The sequence below is a fragment of the Macrobrachium rosenbergii genome, chromosome 12, assembly GCF_040412425.1.
Source record: "Macrobrachium rosenbergii isolate ZJJX-2024 chromosome 12, ASM4041242v1, whole genome shotgun sequence".
In the NCBI taxonomy this organism is placed as follows: Eukaryota; Metazoa; Arthropoda; class Malacostraca; order Decapoda; family Palaemonidae; genus Macrobrachium; species Macrobrachium rosenbergii.
In genome coordinates, this window is record NC_089752.1 from 3795501 (window position 1) to 3815500 (window position 20000).

Consider the following 20000-nt stretch of genomic DNA (forward strand, 5'->3'; position numbering starts at 1 on the left):
AAACAAGTAATAAATGTGCCGAAGTTTTTTTCGGCACAGTCAAGTTTTCTGTACAGCCGCTACGCCGTATAATCAAAGCAACCGAAAATAGATCTGTCTTTCGGTGGTCTCGGTATTATGCTGTATGAGCATGAAACTTTAACCACGGCCCGGTGGTGGCCTATCCTATATCGTTGCCAGAGGCACGATTATGGTTAACTTTAAACTTAAAATAAAAACTACTGAGGCTAGAGGGCTGCAGTTTGGTATGCTTGATGATTGGAGGGTGGATGATCAACATACCAATTTGCAGACCTCTAGCCTCTGTAGTTTTTAAGATCTGAGGGCGGACAGAATAAAGTGCGGAAGGACAGACAAAGTCGGCACAGTAGTTTTCTTTTACAGAAAACTAAAATGAATTTTCCATGAAATGAAGATCCTTGCACAATAGTTGCAGTAAAGTTCCTTTTGTATGAATTTATTGGGATGTACATGAATGAAATAAGATAATAAATCTCAAGTACGCAAAGATAATATAAATTACGCATTTGTATAAAATAACCCTACAAATTTACATAAAACAAAGCCACTAAAATATTTCATTATTATTAAAAGAATTAACCTACTTGTAAGAAAACACTGCGTCCTAAAGAATTTTGATTACTTGTCATTCATTAAGAGTTTATGTAATGGGTTACTATAAATTGATTATTTATTTAGTAGAGAGTATAGAATATTTAAGAAGATATTAATAACGCTCTATAAATCTATACCTCTGGTAATAAAGTTGACCTTCATTAATACCAAAGTTAATTGAAAATGCTCAATTTGCATATTGGTTATTAATCTAGAGAATCTTATTCTAATATGAGCAAAATGCGCTAGTGTGATTTCAGATATTGTTTCCAATTACGTATTTTTGGCTTCACTATTTTAATTGGATTTTTAAGCTGGCGGTACTATAGGAGTGAAAATGTTAATAGATTTTAGCTCACAGAACGCGGGTTGCGCCCACACAGAATTACTATTACCTTCATCAAAACTCACGCACGCACACACACACGGATATACATATATGTATTATGTGTATACACATACATACATACATATGCTTTATCCGTGTAGTAGCTGTTAGTTAACCGTTCCTTCAACTGAGAACGATCTCCGGTCTCTTGCTGAGGAGTCGAGTTTGGTAGTCTCTGCGAACGCGAGAGAGAGAGAGAGAGAGAGAGAGAGAGAGAGAGAGAGAGAGAGAGAGAGAGAGAGAGAGAAAGTGCTCCGGGATATTTTCAAGGAAAAGAAATTATAAGCTATTTATGAATAAACCCCAAACTACGTCAGTTTACTCAGTCGGAGTCATAAGTCCTCGATTACTTGAGCAAATCTATAATGCACAATTAGTGGAGCATTCCAGACTTGATATTAAAACATAGATAAAGTTACTTGTAAATCAGAGCCATTGAATAGATGTCTTCTGCTATACAGGTCTTATGAGTAACATTGGATATTTCCTCCCATTTAGAAAAAAATGATCGCATATGATTTATTTGCTTTCACCATTCTATGGAACCCGTATTCAGAATTCAGTTATCTTCTTGTGTAAATTCAGTGATATTATATTAAATATGATATGTTCTTGTTTGCATGTGTTCTCACTGGTCTACTTAATCCAAGTGTAATCTTTGAAATTACTCTAGTTCAAGTTCCTGGTATGGCGACAGTCCGGAAGCATGTTTACATACAAATAGTTGTAGAGACCAGGAATCACCTGGTTAGTTAGCATGTTGAATGCTCTTTCCCTTATTGCCTAACTGAAGGAGTCTCATTGAGTTTTCGCACAAAGGGACCTTTACAAGAATGTGGCATTGTATTATGAACAATTCATGTAAGAGAGAGATCCGGGTATAATATTTCTCCCGGACGAGAAACAAGAATGGCCAGAAACTTTCTTAAAGATGAGTCGTGTAAGTCAGAAGAAGGCCTTTAATTTAATTTGCAAGGAATCTAAGAAACTTTTTTAAAAGATTATAACAAATCTTATGAAATAGTGTGAATGCTGGTTAATTTCATGTAATGTTATCCTCCAGAACGAAACCTAAAAAAACTAGAGAAAACTCATGAGTTGTTTCATCTTGAGATTGTGTCAAACTCTGTCTTTCATATGATACACATTGCTTGAATAACGGCGTTTTAAGTTACCAGAGTCAGCGGAACAAATAACTCTCAAGTTAACAAAGTCGATGAAGCATTTACTGATGGAACGAAACCTTGCAGAATTTTAATCCGTGATGTTCGTCTTAGTATTATCATTTAGGATAAAAAAAGAAGAAATTACCGTGAGGATAAAGGGAATCAGGTTCAAGACAACGTTTTGCATATCATAAAAGAAATGCTTTCTGCTGCATTCTGCAAAAAGACAAATGACCGCATCCCATTACGATATTCTAAAGAAAGACGTTAAACGCATTCACCATTACATCTAAAGTGCTCATATGCACTTTTCCGTAAACGTAAGACTTAAAAGGAATGGTCGCTATTGGATGGTTAGCGAAGACTTGGAAATAGGCATTATCACAATTCAGGATTTTCTCTTTGGAAAAGGCTCCCTTGGGAATTGGCAGAGATCATTTGACTCACAAAGACATTCTCCATAGCAAATGCAAATGCGGTCTATTGCTCGGGGAAGGAATAGATTGAGTTTGAATAGAATGGATATATATATGTGTATATATATACGGTATGTATATGTGTATACGAGTATATATAATATATGCATGTACACATATACAGTATATGTATATATACATATGTGTGCGTATGCATATGTGTTTAAAGGCATGAATAAACTAATTTCCCCCATTAATAATTACGCACACACACACGCGTCCTTACGAAGGGAAAAAAGGGCGTATCGTAAAAATAGAAGGAGGAGCATACAAAGAAGATGAAATTCAGTAATATAGTCTCATTTTTTTTTTTTTTTTTAATCAAAAATGTAGTCTCATTTTTATTATTATTTTTTTAAATGGGGCTCAGCGTACGGCTATTAGTGTGTCGAAAATGCACTGAAGGTTCTTAACTTGTGAGCATACTCTACAAGGACTCATTTTTGAATTATGCAGAATTCGTGTCCGTTCCAATTTTTTTTTATAAATGGCCCAGTCATGGTTTCAACAATTAAGGCAAGTATGTATCATTTGTTGAGACCGAAGGTTATGGACTATTGCTTCCAAATTGATATGCTGTGGTTTTTAAATAAGAAGCAACACTTCCTTTATCTATTCCTCCATTCATATTATCTTTCTTCTATCTTGCTAACCACCCTCTCCTAACAATTATTTCACAGTGGAACTGCGAGGTTTTTCTCCTGTCACACCTTTCAGACCTACCTACTGCCAATTTCCTTTCCAGCGCTGAATGACCTCATAGGTCCCAGTGCTTGGCCTTTGGCCTAAACTCTATATTCCATTCCATTCCATTCCATTCCATTTGATTCATGTCTATAATTTCTTTCTCGTGGTATTTCGAAGTCGGTGATATCTTATCGCAATTAGATTTTGCAAGGAAGGGCGAATCTTTCTGGGATGCCCTGTAATTAGTAGTAACTTTATTAATCATGATTCATGGCTCCTGGATGACAAAAACGTTAATTTTGCTAATTATGAAACAATACAACTTCTCTCTACTGGTAAATGTAGAAAATGTTCTTCCCTCATTTCACCCTTCCTCCAGACGACTGATGCCATTTTACCTCTATTTTTTTTATTTTATTCCTCATTTTAGTTTTCTGTAAAAGAAAACTATTGAGATGGCTTTGTCTGTCCGTCCGCACTTTTTATTTCCGCACTTTTTTCTGTCCGCACTTTTTCTCTCTGCCCTCAAATCTTAAAAACTACTGAGGTTAGAGGGCTGCAAATTGGTATGTTGATCATCAACCCTCCATTCATCAAACATACCTAATTGCAGCCCTTTAGCCTCAGTAGTTTTTATTTAATTTAAGGTTAAACTTAGCCACAATCGTACTTCTGTCGGCGCTATGGGTACCAACAACATAGGCCACCACCGGACCGTGGCTGAGTTTCATGGGCTGCGACTAAGAGTTTTATAGGCCGTGGCTGATGCCACCACCGGACAGAAAACTCGATTGCTGCGCCGAAGAAACTTCAGCGCATTTTTTCTCGTTTCTTTAAAGAAATTAGGAAGGAAGTGCAAAACCTGTTAAAAATCTTTCGCAGTGATATCCTCGCATAAAGGGACAGAAGGCCAAGTGGACGCTGGAATACCGGAACCTATTCATGGCTTTTGTCTCCGCGAGCAGATGGCGGTGTGGAGCAAAGCCGTGACGTCAGGCCGATGACATCTGTGTCATCTTGAAAGCATCTAGAGACGAGCTTTAGGAAGGATGTCGTGAGACCAGAAAATATAGAAAATATAGCAATTTTCTATGTTCCATTGCTGTTTAGTTTCCTGTAAAAGAAAACTATTGAGATGGCTATGTCTGTCCGCCCACACTTTTTCTTTCCGCCCTCATATCTTTAAAACTACTGAGACTAGAGGGCTGCAAATTGGTATGTTGATCATCCTCTCCCCGAATCATCAAACATACCAAATTGCAGGCCTATAGCCTCAGTAGTTTTCTTTTTATTTAAGGTTGTAGTTAGCCATGATCGTGCGTCTGGCACCGCTATAGGACAGGTCACCACAGAGCCGTGGCTGAAAGTTTTTCATGGGCCTCGGCTCATACAGCATTACACGCTGTACAGAAAACTCATTTTTTAAATCAAAAGAATTGGCATCCAAATGCCTGTATACCGCCGAGGAAAATAAAGTGTACACCCTTCGGAAGGAAGAGGTCGATTTCCAAAAGAGAAGGAGATTATTTTTTCAAGGCTGAATGAAAGAGCGGAATTCCATACCTTGAAGGCCGAAGAGAGGAACTCCGTAGGGGGTTAGTGTCGTCAGTGCACCTCATGCGGTGCACAGTAGGCATCACTCAAGGTTCTTTGCAGCGTGCCTTCGGCCCCTAGCTGCAACCCCTTTCGTTCCTTTTACTGTACCTCCTTTCATATTCTCTTTCTTCCATCTTACTTTCCACCCTCTCCTAACACCCGATTCATAGTGCAACTGCGAGGTTTTCCTCCTGTCACACCTTTCACACCTTTTACTGCCAATTTCCGTTTCAGCGCTGAATGACACCATAGGTTCCAGTGCCTGGCCTCTGGCCTAAATTCCATATTCAATTCAATTCAACTCAGGACCACCTGTTCCCAGCAACGGTGCTCTCGGCTAAAGCTTTCTCAGGGAAAGGAAATGGTGGCTCAGTCGTTCGTCTCGGAGAAACAGAAAGGGTGTTTTTTTATAAGCCAGAGGTCAAAGAGAGAGCAAGAAATAAATGGATATGGAAGAGAAGCGTTGGAAAGGGAAAATAGCAGGTGTTAAGGAGGGTGCTATATTTCACACCTTCGGCTGCTCTTTGTTTTTATCTTGTTTCCCTCTCGTTCGCTCAGTGTTTTTTTTTGGTTGAGGATAAGAGTTATTGTTCGCTGTAGAAAGAGGAATTTTTTCTCGCTGTACAGTTACACACATTTCTAAGTCCCATAATATATAACGCTAAGAATAAGTATAGAATTAGAAATCATCCTAGACAGCAACAGAAATTCAAAGCCCCCGCATTGGGGTAGTGCTGTCAGTGCACCTCACGCGGTGCACTGTAGGCATTACTTAAGGTTCATTGCAGCGTTCCTTCGGTCCCCAGCTGCAACCTTTTTCATTCCTTTTACTGTACCTCCATTCATATTCTCTTTCTTCAATCTCGATATCCAACTTCTCTTTACGTTAGTTTCATAGTGCAACTGCGAGGGTTTCCTCCTGTTACACCTTTCAAACCTTCTCACTGTCAATTTCCAATTCAGCACTGAAAGACCTCATAGGTCCCAGTGCTTGGCCTTTAGTCAATTTCATTCAGCAATCAATCACAACATTATCCCTAAAGACGTGCTGGGAACTAAAATGGCAACATCTGTGACTCCCCCTCTAAGGAAAAATGCGAAGTGTGGAAAAATTTATGTCCCAGCAAAATGCACCCCCCCCCCAACCAACAAGAGCATTTTATAGAATAAAGTATTACAAGATCTCCTACATCTCCTTTCTCTACCATTTGGGACTTACTTTGCTTCGGTGCAAAACTTTTCCGTTTAAATTTTTCTGAAATTTTGACAGAAAAAAACGCTCTTAGAATTTATTAAAAAAAAAAAAAGTAATCAACGAAGTACTCATGATATTAAATTTCCAAGTTTATTATTATGCTGATGGATCTGATATACATACACATACACATATATATTTATATATATTTATATATGCACATTTGTGTGTATGTGTGCGCGCCCGCGTCCGTCTGTACATGTATGTATGCGTGTCATAGTTAAAGTAAAGTTGCACCTTCTTAATACCCATTAGCAGGTTCACCCTACGTTTTCCAAGCCAAGCGCAGAAAGAAATATCATTGACTTTTCCCACTAGTTAAAAGTATATATAATATATACACATATATATACAGTATATATATATATATATATATATATATATATATATATATATATATATATATATATATGTATGTTTATATATATATATATATATATATATATGTAAATATATATATATATATATATATATATATATAAATATATATATATATATATATATATATATATATATATATATATATATATATATATATATATATAAAAGAAAGAAGAAGATATATATAATATAATAAAATAATAATAACGTTGCGTGGCCATATTGCTCAAATTAACAACAGATTGATGACGATGGTGTTTTAGAACACGGGAAAGATAAAGATAATGCCTCCGTTGAACATTTATTGCTTTATTTTCAGTAAGACAGAAGACACAACAGAACATAAAGATTTTTGCACTAATAGACATTAATCGTAAAGAATGATTTGTAACACAACTGTGGAGTTTTATAAGAGACTAACAACCAATCTTCATTGTGGGCTCAAAAAGATAAGCTTGATATATTGAAAAGAAGAGACAAATGTGCTTAAAGATTAGGGTAAAACAGATCCTTCCGTGGGCAAGTTCTATCGTTCCTTTTCCCTTCAGCTTGTCGTATCAGCGTTCCTCAAGGTGGCTGCTTTTCGGAGACGATTTTCCTCTTACTCCTTCTTCACGACCCACACCTCGTTGGGTCGACCGTTCACATCGAATGGTGGGTCGAACGCGGCCCTGGTTGTTGGGAAACAAGTGTTAATTACATTTTTTTCATTAATGGTCATGTAACATTGTTTGAATAAGAAATGATTTTATTCATTGTTTCAGATTTTGAAGAAAATGCTTTCACGGTTCAGAATGTCATTGAATATAAACCTGATGATATATATTTGCCAGTAAAATTGTCTCGGTTAAGCATATATATAAAAAATAAAGGTTAATAGAACATATATAGCACGTATACTTTTTGTTGCTTCAAAATGATACTGATTGCCTTGAAACTTACACTCAACATAATTATGTGCTTGAAATATAACTTTATATATATATATATATATATATATATATACATGTATATATATATATATATATATATATATATATATATATATATATATATATATATATATATATATATATATATATATTGACCAGTGAATTTATTGCTTGATACGAAGAGAATTATCAAAGTCATCATCTATATAACGCCTTACCCGTAAAAGTCATCCCAGAAGTCCATGCTTGGTTCGTTGGATGCCTTCAGGTGATTTTTCAGTATCTCCATCTGAACCTCCCATTCATTCTCTTTCGTCATTAAGTGGTTGAATTGCCTGGGAAAATTGAAATTACATACCAGGTAAATAGGTGGATGATTTTATCATGTGTGTGTTTTTTGTCTTCTCTCTTTGTTAACTATTATTCCTGTGTTTATAACATTATTATTCTGTTTCTCTGATTATCAAGTTCATCTCTGTCCATTTGATTTTCAAATTCTATAACTTTATAATGAAGAAACCTTCACTGTTTTCAAGTCAACTGCAAATTTGTAATCTTGTGTTTACTGAGCTGCATATTTGTTCCTACGTTCCAACAAGGAATGCACGTTTTGCCATCATAGTTGATTTATAATATTTCATATTTATCGTGTTGTTAATACTGATCAGGAACACGATAAATAAAACTTAAATGCACCTGCTAAAAACTGTTAGTTTGTCTACTTGCATTTCCGTCAACACTCTAAGGTAGACTGCTTTTGTTAAGTCTTAATTATCTCAGTCCCTAGATACAACGAAATAGTCAAGCCTAGATGAAAAATCTAATTCGTCCACTTGAAGTGCCGTCACTTCAGGTGACAAACTTTCAATATTCATATGAGCTATTCCTTATCTTTGATTTGCTTCGTCATTATTCGTATTTGGCCTTCTGGCCCTGACTTCTGTAACCACCTAGGTCCTCAGATGGAAATTAATCGTCTGTAATATCTATTTTTTATTGTTATAATTTTTAATTTATTTTCTCTTATTGTCCATATAATTATTGTCATGACCATTATTATGTATTCTATTTTTTCCACTTCTTCAGCAACTGTGTGGATACTGCCGATTAATTATTTTTATCATGTTACCTGATGTATCTAGATTGTATGTATTGTATTTGTATATTCCATGTATATGGCCCTGAGCCGCAATAATAATAATAATAATAATAATAATAATAATAATAATAATAATAATAATTATTATTATTATTATTATTATTATTATTATTATAATATTATTATTATTATTATTATTAATATAATAATTATTATTATTATAATAATATTATTATTATTAATATTATTATAATAATATTATTATTATTATTATTATTATTATTATTATTATTATTATTATTATTATTATTATTAGCGCGGCAGGTGTTCATTCCTTACCTGACAGCAACAGTGAGCTTATTGCGATTCTGGATGAAGACGCCTTTCTCCAGAGGCTGTGGAGGATTGTCTTGGTGCACCTTTGGAAGGAACATACACATCTGGTACAGGTTTTCTTGGGGGTTGTTGGCCGAGAGCACGGTCCTCACCGTGGTCGGGCTTGCCAGGGTGATGTTGACACCTGGAGGGAAATTGAAGGCCATTGCATAACACTCCCTGATAATAATTCGCTCTGCTTTATTATTCTCAAACTAAAATAATCGCGGGAAAAACAGGGTTAGTTAATTGATACTCACGCCGCATGCACTAGTTTGAAATTATATATGAAGTCAGTCACATCGAATCTAACTAAGAGAGAGAGAGAGAGAGAGAGAGAGAGAGAGAGAGAGAGAGAGAGAGCTGAACATAATAGCGTCATAAGCAATTACTTCTAACGCTAATGGTTTTATATGTATTTGCATAAATATATATACATATATATTATATACATATATAATATATACATATATATATATATATATATATATATATATATATATATATATATATATATATATATATATATATATATATATATAATATCTTTACCTGCTGAGTTTTCCCCATTGATGTATTCGAAGATGGTGAGGAAGGACATAGCCTGATTTCGCTTGGTGAATTCAGCTCCTTTATAGTCGTAGCAGACCCACTTCGCTGGGAGGTATGACCGGATCTCGTAGTTCTGAATAAAATTTTAATAATAATGATAATGGTTTTAATCAGGACATGTAGTAGATATCTATGACGATAATAATGACAGCGGATAGATAAATAAAGTCTGGTAGAAAGCAAGATTTAAGCAAAACCTCGAAAACTTCCAGCTGTATCTTAAATTTTACTGAAGGCAAAAAGGTTGTATGTTATTTATGTCCCGCCCATTTCATTGTTTTGCGGAGTTTTCTTATGATGATAAAAACTTCAGTTAATTATCAACAGGAAAATTTTGTATAGCAGGTATATATTATATTTCCTACCTTAATTGTTAGTGTAAATGTTATACTGAGGTTGACAAAGCATGTATTAAGATGCATATATCGAAAATCATACTTAGAAGAACGATATTTTCACACTTTATCTGGTTATTTGAGATGACATGCAGAGAGTATATTAGTAAATCGTACCTCGGTCTTTCTTATTACTTTGTAGGGAGCTTCGTCGATCGGTTTTACGTAGGGGACAGCCTGAAACATCGAGAGAAATTTGCTTAACATGAGCAATTCATGTATGCCCAGAAACAATGGAAAGCCTTTGCGTAGATTTTATTAAAGAATTTCTGGTTAATTGCCTTACAACAGTAAGATTCTGTGTAAAGAAGAGGTAACGATATTATGCTCAGTACAGTAAATATTTCCGTCAGTAATTAAAGGAAAAACGTGGTGTCAAACTATTATTAAATTATTACTAGCTATTTCATACCCTGCTCTGTCTTGGAGAACTTTTATAGATACAATCACAAATGCAGATACTTCTTTTACACTCCCACTAAGTACGCTACAGTTTGAAGTATTTTCCTTCATAAACAGAAATTTAATGCAAATCGAGATAGTAATAACAAATCAACACTCTGAGATTGTTATATCACAGGGAATGTCTTGCCAGCAGCAGTTACTTTGGCATTCATAAACAAAACAAAACCAGTCCGAGAGGATCGGATCAATTTCTTTTTATCCTCATCATAATACATAAGCATCTATAACCCTGTCTTATCTCCTTAGCAAGTCTGTTGAAATCTATGACTTACCAAAGACACCGAAAACTGGAGGGCCACCGAAATGACAGCCAGCCATAGGGTTCTGTTGTCCTTCATCTGCAGCAAGATAAATAACATATTAGTCAATATAGAGAAGCACGGAAAATATCTCCAACATACTTTTGAAAATACACTGAATCAGATTAGTAAAAACAGCACTGGATGTCACCTTCTATGTTCCATAGGAAATTTAGGATCTATAAAACAGCATGCATTTCACCAACGCATAAAACAGACCACAGTAGTATTTCGAATCATATTAATGCACTGCGCCTATATTTTTAAATCGCTGTATACTCCTTTACCAAGAAGAGAATTGGCAAGCTCTTACCTTGAGTCTTGTTGGGAAGACACTCGATGCCTACTGGCCGCCCTGCCTATCTTTTATACGTCACGGAATTTGTACAGCATTATATTTCGTTACACAATCGTTACGTAGCGTTCAGAACTTTTTTTTTTTATTGAATAAGTCGGCGTTAAGTAAGAGTTACGTAGCTCGTATCCTCCGCTTCACGTCCGTCCTGCGTATGTCGGTTCTAGCCGTATGACCTTGAAAGTAGTGCTTGGGAGCTGGCCGTAGCGCTGAACACAATACGAGCGAACGCTTGAGAGAATATCTCTCGGACGACGCCTAAAATACAAAGATGAAATTTATGTAACCACGCAACTCGTGCACGGTCCGTTGGGCGTAATTTTCGGGGCTAGTGCTTCAACGGTCAACGGCGTCTTCCACGAGACTGGCTAGGCCTCAGAAGAAGTCAAGTATGCCACTATTATCATAAACTAGTTTATTCCGACCAGACTTCGTTTATTTTCTAAATCAAGTGAAACATGGTTTTTCTTTTAGTCTACTTGTTTATGTGCCTGTCTTAATTTTTTCCTTCATGCGCTGCATACAATGAAATGTAAGTTATCATCCACTTCTCTTTCATTTTACCGATAGGAGATTTATTCATCCCTTTTAATGATACCAGGAATCGCATGACATTCACCTTTTGTATTGAAGATATTTGGATGTTTATCGGCTTCTCATGACTTAGACAAACAAGGTTTAGGTGATTCGTCTTTGTGTGTGGGCGGGTACTTGTATTCATTCGTGGAGAGTCAATATATTCTCAAATATAGATGCTCCATTTGCATGAAAATCCCGTAACATAAATAAGCCTAAAACAACAAAACTGCATTGAAAGCAGAGCCCCCATTATTTCTGAAATTGGAGACCGCTAACAAGCTGCCACTGGGCGGACACCAGAAAATATGACGTAAAATATTGCCTCTCTGTGAGGATGACAAGACAATCTTTCAGATTCCTTCCTTCCTTCAGGCAAAGGCGTCTTCTTTTGGCGCGATGACGATAAAGTTATTTCAGTCTGCCTGAGTCGCCGCGACTTAACTCAGCTGGGAAAGCAAATGGGAGGAACATTATGATAATATTTTTTATGTATGTATTTATATTTCATTTATGAATAAATGCCAACATTAAATTGAAAATAAATGTTGATATTGAACGAAGTTTAACGCCCCCACTAAGGTGTCTGGTTTCTGACAAAGCTTGCTCGTACGAAGTGTTCTTTCTTAAATGAAAGGTGAAAACTGAAAGTTAAGTTAAGGAGGTTAGACAGCTAGGCGAGAGAAAGACAAAGATCCCTGATGATAAATAAAAGGGGGAAAGAAATTCAGCGGTGGGTGGAAGGGATCTTACGAAGGACCCTCATCAAAGTACGCCGCCACAGGTATAATGTAGATGGTACCCATTGAAGGGTCATTGGAATGGACGCGTGAACATTTAGCTCTAAAGCCAAGCGCTGTGGCACTTTCAGCCATTCAGCGCTTAAGACAATAAAAAAAGAGGGCGTTGGAGTGGTTGGACAGTAAGATTGAAGTAAGGAAGCGGGAACAGAGGTAAAGTAAAAGGCTGAAAAGTGGGTGCAGCTAGGGGCCAGAGGGACGCTGCAAAGAAGCTTTGGTAAAGCCTGCAGTGGCTCGCGTGCGGTGCACTGACGGCACTTCCTCCCTACGGGGAGGAATTAAAGGGTCATTACCAAATAATTAGATCACCTTTGTCAGACTAAAATTTCTGCTTCTGGAGCAAGAGGCTGTGCTCATAGGAAGCCCACCTGGAATACGTCAGCAACAACATTAGTAAAGAAACCGCCCAACTATACATGAGGCCATGATCTTTTACATTGTCGTGCTCTGTAAAATTTGATTCAAATTCAGTGTTGCCAGGCATTAGGGAATTTATAGGCAAGAATCCTCGTGTGGTATTTCCCTCAGAACAGTTGATACAGTTTTATGTTAATTGGCTAAAAATGAAATCTTACTTTTCTAACTGATACGGGCCATATCACGAGAGTGAGTTATGAATCCCTAAACGATTTCCAGATTAACAAGTAAATGTTTTATACTCCTTCAGGAAGGCGTAGTCGCTTACGGGGAAATACTAAGGCACTTTACTACGCAGCAGAGTAAAGGCTGTTTTTTTTTCTCCTATTATTTCTCAAAAAATTAACCGTTACTCTTCCGGTCAAATCACGCAAGGAATACACGAGAGGTTTTATTTCAAAGGGGACGTAATACCTCATGGTATGGACAACAGACGTTATATCGACAAAAGTATTAAGACTAAGTCCGGTTTTATGCGGTTAACTTTCGTTCGTTAGTTTCGGTTCATACAGCGAGGACATGTAGATTGCCACATGAATAAATAAATAAATAAATAAAATATATATATATATATATATATATATATATATATATATATATATATATATATATATATATATATATTTATATTTATATTTATATATATATATATTAATTTGTCGCATATACCCGTGCTTTTTTTTTATATTCACAAATATTAAGACGTATATTATTTAATATCCAGTTCACTATACCTCAGGAATAACTTTACACCAGAGGAAAATTATAATTGATAAGTTCTTCGTCAACGACGGGATTCTAACTGTTGACAGCTTTAGAAGCAGTAATAGACAGTGACTTAGACCACTAAGCCATCAAGAGAGATATAAGCTGATATCAGCTCCGCTTCGCAAATGCCTGTCGAATTCAGGTTCTGTTGTAAGAATCGATATCGACCCACCTCCAACATGACTGGTGATTTGTAAGTTTGGAACACTTGGCTGATTATGAATTATATACATGTAACTTTTTAGTTTTCTGTAAAAGGAAGACTCTTGTGCCGGCTTTGTCTGTCCGTCCGCACTTTATTCTGTCCGTACTTTTCTCTGTCCGCACTTTTTCTGTCCGCCCTCAGGTCTTAAAAACTACTGAGGCTAGATGGCTGCAAATTGGTATGTTGATCATCCACCCTCCAATCATCAAACATACCAAATTGCAGCCCTCTAGCCTCAGAAGTGTTTATTTTATTTAAGGTTAAAGTTAGCAATAATCGTGCTTTGGGCAACGATGTAGGATAGGCTACCACCGGGCAGTGGTTAAAGTTTCAAGGGCTTCGGCTCATACAGCATTATACCGAGACCACCGAAAGATCGATCTATTTTCGGTGGCCTTGATTATACGCTGTAGCGGCTGTACAGAATACTCGATTGCGCCGAATCGATTTCAGTTTATTTATCTCTTGATGGCTCACTGGTCTAAGTCACTGTCTATCATTGTTTGTAAAGCAGGCAACGGTTCGAATTCTGCCGGTGACGAAGCACTTATCAGTTATAATTTCACCAAGTTGTAAGTGATATAAAAATTCCTTTAATAGCCAAGTGTCAAAAGCTTGCCAGTCAGCTATCATGTTGGTGGTGGGTTGATGTCGATTCTGTAAACAACTTGAACTCGACAGGCCTAGCTACAGCAGAATTGATAATCAGCTTATTCCTCTCTTGATGCCTCACTGGTCTGAGTCACCGTCTATTGTTGTTTATAAAGCAGGCAACGGTTCGATTCTTGCTTGTACTGCCATACATTAATCATTCCAAAGATATTCTTACGTCTACTTAAGAATTTTGGAGTTAACGTAGCATTCAACAGCGATAAACCAATGAACATGTTCTTACAAACAACTTGCGCGACAGTGCTAAAGTTTATACCATATCCCACATAAGTCTTGTGGTAACTTTTGTATTGGTCAGACTGTAAAAACACGGGAAAAGTGAACAGAACAGCACAAAAGATGCGTAAGTAATGAACAGGTGAACAGTGAAATTTTTGTGCACGTTACCGAAAAGAATCATACAAGCAACTGAACAGGGGAAAAAAACATTGTTTATTCTAATAATGCACTAGAAAGATACATCACTGAGTCTAGTTTTATAAAAGAAGGCTTAAGTAAGAATATGAATATCAGTTAATGCATGCATAAACTTGATCCATTAATATCAAAAGAAATATGCAAGATGTTTAAATTTTAAGGAAGGTAACTGACAGACAGGTAAAGGGAAGCGGGCCACTCGCACGATAATCGGATTTGTAAAAGTTGTCCTGTCACAAATGAGGGTAGGACTCCAACTACGAGCACCTGTCAGGTGTAAATATTTGGTTTCCAACTGTCTGAATGTTGCGCGTGTACTGTCGTGCTGGCGTATATACTGTGAATTTCTGCCACTTTGTTTCAGTCCCCGGAAGATGGCTTAGCAATTAAGCCGACACCGGTCAGGGTTTAAACCGTTTCATTTTCCTGTGATTGCTAGGTATAAATCACGTGTGAGGGTGTTTATATATATATATATATATAATATATATATATATATACTATATATATATATATATGTATATATATACATTATATATATATATATATATATATATATATATATTTATATATATATATATATATATATATATATATATATATATATATATATATATATATATATATATATATATATGTATATATATATATATATATATATATATATATATATATATATATATATATATATATGTAATAAGTCCTCGTTTGTGTTTATATTTTTTGATTCCGCAAAGAAAATTTGCTCATAACGCGAATTAATCAATTCAACTTTATCGCCTTTTCTCATTATTTGTTCTCTCTCTCTCTCTCTCTCTCTCTCTCTCTCTCTCTCTCTCTCTCTCTCTCTCTCTCTTTGAGAGTAACTGGGATCTCGCATGCGATAATTAGAGCTAAAACAAAGTACGAATATTCACTGAGAATAATTATTTCAACATGATGTTGAAACTGTTTTTTTAGTAATACTAAATGCTCAAAAAGCATAAAAAGAAAAGTTCTTTTAATAATCATTGGCACTTATGACATTACAGTGCGGCTTGAATTCGAGTATTACGTTTGCTGAAGTATTCCATAACAAATTATTTGTTTGCGGCCTTTTTTTTTTTTCATTCATTTAGTTCTTTCATCATTTAGCTTATCTTACATCTGTTTTCTCTGCAGTAAAAATATTTATACAGCGGAATAATGCTATCAGATTTTATATCATTTAGAACGATAACGATTTTCCGTAGCTTCCCTTCATGTATAAGTCATTACGGTAATGCAAGAAGACCAATGTTATGTCACTGCAGTAGACAATGTTTGTCGAAAGAATGCGCGCCGCCCTGATTATTCGCTTCAGCGATTCACCTGCGCACACGGCATGAAATGAGTTCCTTAATTATCCAATTACTCTTCCTGGGCATTCTGATTCATTCTGATTCGTTCTGATTCATTCAGGGGCAATCAAATCATTCGCTCGGTTAGAGTCATTGCAAAAATAACGATCGGCGCGAGCGAAAGGATGTCGGTTTATCGTACGGAATGGAAATAGAATCTCGCCTGATTTTGGTTGGAATCTGTCTGCTTTCTGGCAAGATGAAACATTTGCGTTGCTTCCGGGAAAGCAAGAGTGAAGGCTCTTCAGAGCGAAAGAAATAGAGACAGACAGACAGACAGAGAGTGAGACAGTCAAAACTGATATTTCAGTTTGATTAGATTGACGAAGAGAATACCTTACGCTGAAGTTCGGTAGTTTTGTATTATATTTAAATAAAGACAAGTAATATAATCCTAATATCGGTATGGACCTAGTAATGAGTAGCCAGTTAAAACGTAGCTAACTGAAGTCGATATCAGACAGTGGAGTAATTTTAGATTTTTCTTGGGGGGGGGGCGGGAGGGGCAAAGGTTTAGAACTTATGGTATGGGTGGGGTGGCGAGCGAAGCGAGCCCTATTGCTTGGGGAAGGGGGGCCGCTGTAAGCTACCCCGAGAAATTTTTGGAAATTTGTGAGTATTTTGGAGCATTTGGAAAACATATAAGAGCTGTATTGAGTAAACAGAGCAGCAAACAGGTGTACCACTCCTACCCACATAATAATAATAATAATAATAATAATAATAATAATAATAATAATAATAATAATAATAATAATAATAATAATAATAGTAATAATAATAATAATATTTATTATTATTATTATTATTATTATTATTATTAAATTACTAGGGGAAAACTAAATCTTAGGGGTGCCATCAGTGTCTTGAGGGGGGCAAATGCTCCCCCCCATGACGCCCCTGATTCCAGATACTAAACAGATGAGGAGAAAATGGGATTGTAATGGTCTAAGCAATTTTTAATGAGCTCCTGTTAGAAAATGGAACCTTAATTTCTGTACGGACACTTCAAATCAGATATAAAATTCCATCCCTTGTACAGCCCTTAGCACGTAGGTTTAACTTTTCCACTAAGTTAAGTATACCTTAGTTTAACCAGACCACTGAGCTGATTAACAGCTCTCCTAGGGCTGGCCCGAAGGATCAGATTTATGTTACGTGGCTAAGAACCAATTGGTTACCTAGCAACGGGACCTACAGCTTATTGTGGAATCCGAACCGGATTATAACGAGAAATGAATTTCTATCACCAGAAGTAAATTTCTCTAATTCTTCATTGGCCGGTCGGAGAATCGAACGCAGGCCCAGAAGAGTGCTAGACGAGAATGATACCAACCCGTCCAATGAGGAGCTAAAAATAAACATATAAAGGTTACGGATTAATACTTAATAACACCGGAAGAGGAATGATACAACGAAGAAATGTCAACTAATGTCAATATAAAGAAAAGATGATTATATGGGATACAATGGCAACGCCCTCTGATCAGAGCGTGTGTTGCTATAGTATCCCATATAATAGCACCGGCCACTGATCAGAGACATAGTGTATGTATAGGGAAATGAATAAGAGAAAAGTTGGACTTAATGCCACGAGTCATTGGACAGGACCCCCTCACGAATCAGAAACCAATTTTTCTTCGTTAAGTCGTAATATAATCTTTTTTTTTTTTTTTTTTTTGTAAACTTTTGTCTCATGACTCTCAGACGGAGTGACGTTTAATTAAGGTACCAAATATTCCTTTCCATGTACTTTATGGCGTAAGAAAGGCTTAATTAACTTCCCAAGTATAGTTATATCATGTGTCAAAACTTTTGCTTCTTGGTGATTATGGACCATTTAAAAAATCCGAAAAAATTAAGGTTTTTCTAAATTAGGAAAATCTTTTTGTAACTGCTAATTGTAACGGAACTGGCTTGCAATGATTATATTTTACTAAAATAATGCGCGATACATTGAAATATAGTCACATAACTATAATAAAGAATGACTGAAAATTTTTCCATTTTTAAAAATATTCCTTTAACCAAAATACAAGTAAATTATAGGAGAAATATGAAACCCTTCGTTTTCATTACATGTGCACAAAAAATACAATTCATGGGCAAAAATTCCCTTCGTATTTCTTTGGCATTCACATTTCGTTAAAAATTTTACAGTATTTTATTGACCACTAAATAAAAAAAAGCCTAAACAAGGGTACTGCGCCTAAGTTTACTAGAAGGTTATAGTGTATGTTAGCATATAATCTTTACACACGCAAACAGAAAGAGAGAGAGAGAGAGAGAGAGAGAGAGAGATTAGGCTAGGTAGACAAGGTTCCGGTAAATTAGTCAGTCCCATAACAAAGCCTAGGGTAGGATTTAATCATTCTAGCAACCTAACAAACATACGAAAAGAAACATAGGCTAGGCTAGCTTCAGTCAGTACAATATAAATTGGCTTGACTAACAATAAAATCCTGGGCTAGGATACTATAGCTAAAATTCCCCAGTAGGCAGGCCTATCTTTTTTTACCACTAAACAGAAAAGCATAGGGCAGAATACTGTTCCCCACTTCACCCCAAAGGCTATTGTATACATTAGCACATATTCATTTCACCAGCCTCAAACATATCAGCTTCTAGAGAGAGAGAGAGAGAGAGAGATTAGGTAAGGTAGGTAAGGTTATCCCTTCATTGTTTCGATAATTAGCCAATCCCATAAAAAAAGCCTAGGCTAGGATACTGTTTCTCATTTCACCACAAGGCAACTTGTCAGCATACAATCATTTCAACAACCTAGTTCACACACACACACACACATTTTATATATATATATATATATATATATATATATATATATATATATATATATATATATATATATATATATATATGCGTGTGTGTGTGTATGTATAAGCAAAAAGCACTTCGTTTTCAAGAATATTTGTTGGTTTAAAGGTCAAAATAAAGTACGATATAAAATACCGTAAATACTGACCGCGCACTTATGTTTTATTTTGGTTTGGATTCACTTGTTGTCACCAGATGGCAGAAGCTCCCGGGAACAATTAATAAGCGAGAGTTCCTTAGGTAAGTATGACAAATTTTTACATCTGAGGTGAAAAATACTATTTTCACAGTCGAGACCACAGAAACAGTAGTGTACGAAAGAGGTCTGATAAGAAAAAAAACTGACGATAAATTTAATATACAGTACAACTAACGGTCTCGTTAAATGTATCATATATATATATATATATATATATATATATATATATATATATATATATATATATATATGTATACATATATTTATGCTATCATATATTCTAGTGTGAACTAAGAAACAGTATCTAGCCTAGGCTGTTCTTGTTGGAAAGGCTACCTTACCAAAACCATGATGGTATAACCTTACCTCCCTAACCTAATTTGGTAATTCTAAGCCGGCTGTCCGCGGTGAGCTAGACTATGGCAATTGACGTATGTTATTTACTTGACAAGAATTTAAAGTAATATTTTGTCGGCCGGCTGTAACTAAGCTGTTATTGACCTTTGAAGACTACGCGGCTTGAATTGCCTAACGCAGGGGTAGGTCTAAGCCAGCATTCCGCAAAAGTCCCCACCCTCCATAGCTAATACGGCAAAATTGTAACCAGTAAACACCTAAAAATACCAACATAACGTA

The 20000-nt window shown here is 35.9% G+C and overlaps 1 protein-coding gene and 1 long non-coding RNA gene across 3 annotated transcripts in view; one reads left to right on the forward strand and one right to left on the reverse strand.

Moving 5' to 3' along the window:
• Nucleotides 1-20000, forward strand: part of LOC136844340 (uncharacterized) — a 138390-nt gene that overhangs the window by 6568 nt on the left and 111822 nt on the right. The window lies entirely within an intron of this gene.
• On the reverse strand, nt 6858-10847 carry LOC136844197 (heme-binding protein 2-like). Its single transcript, XM_067113215.1, has 6 exons — nt 10715-10847; nt 10095-10154; nt 9523-9655; nt 8935-9115; nt 7715-7831; nt 6858-7235 (listed from the first exon to the last, which is right to left on the reverse strand). The coding sequence occupies exons 1-6, from the start codon at nt 10799-10801 to the stop codon at nt 7166-7168; spliced, it is 648 nt and encodes a 215-aa protein (XP_066969316.1). The 5' UTR covers nt 10802-10847; the 3' UTR covers nt 6858-7165.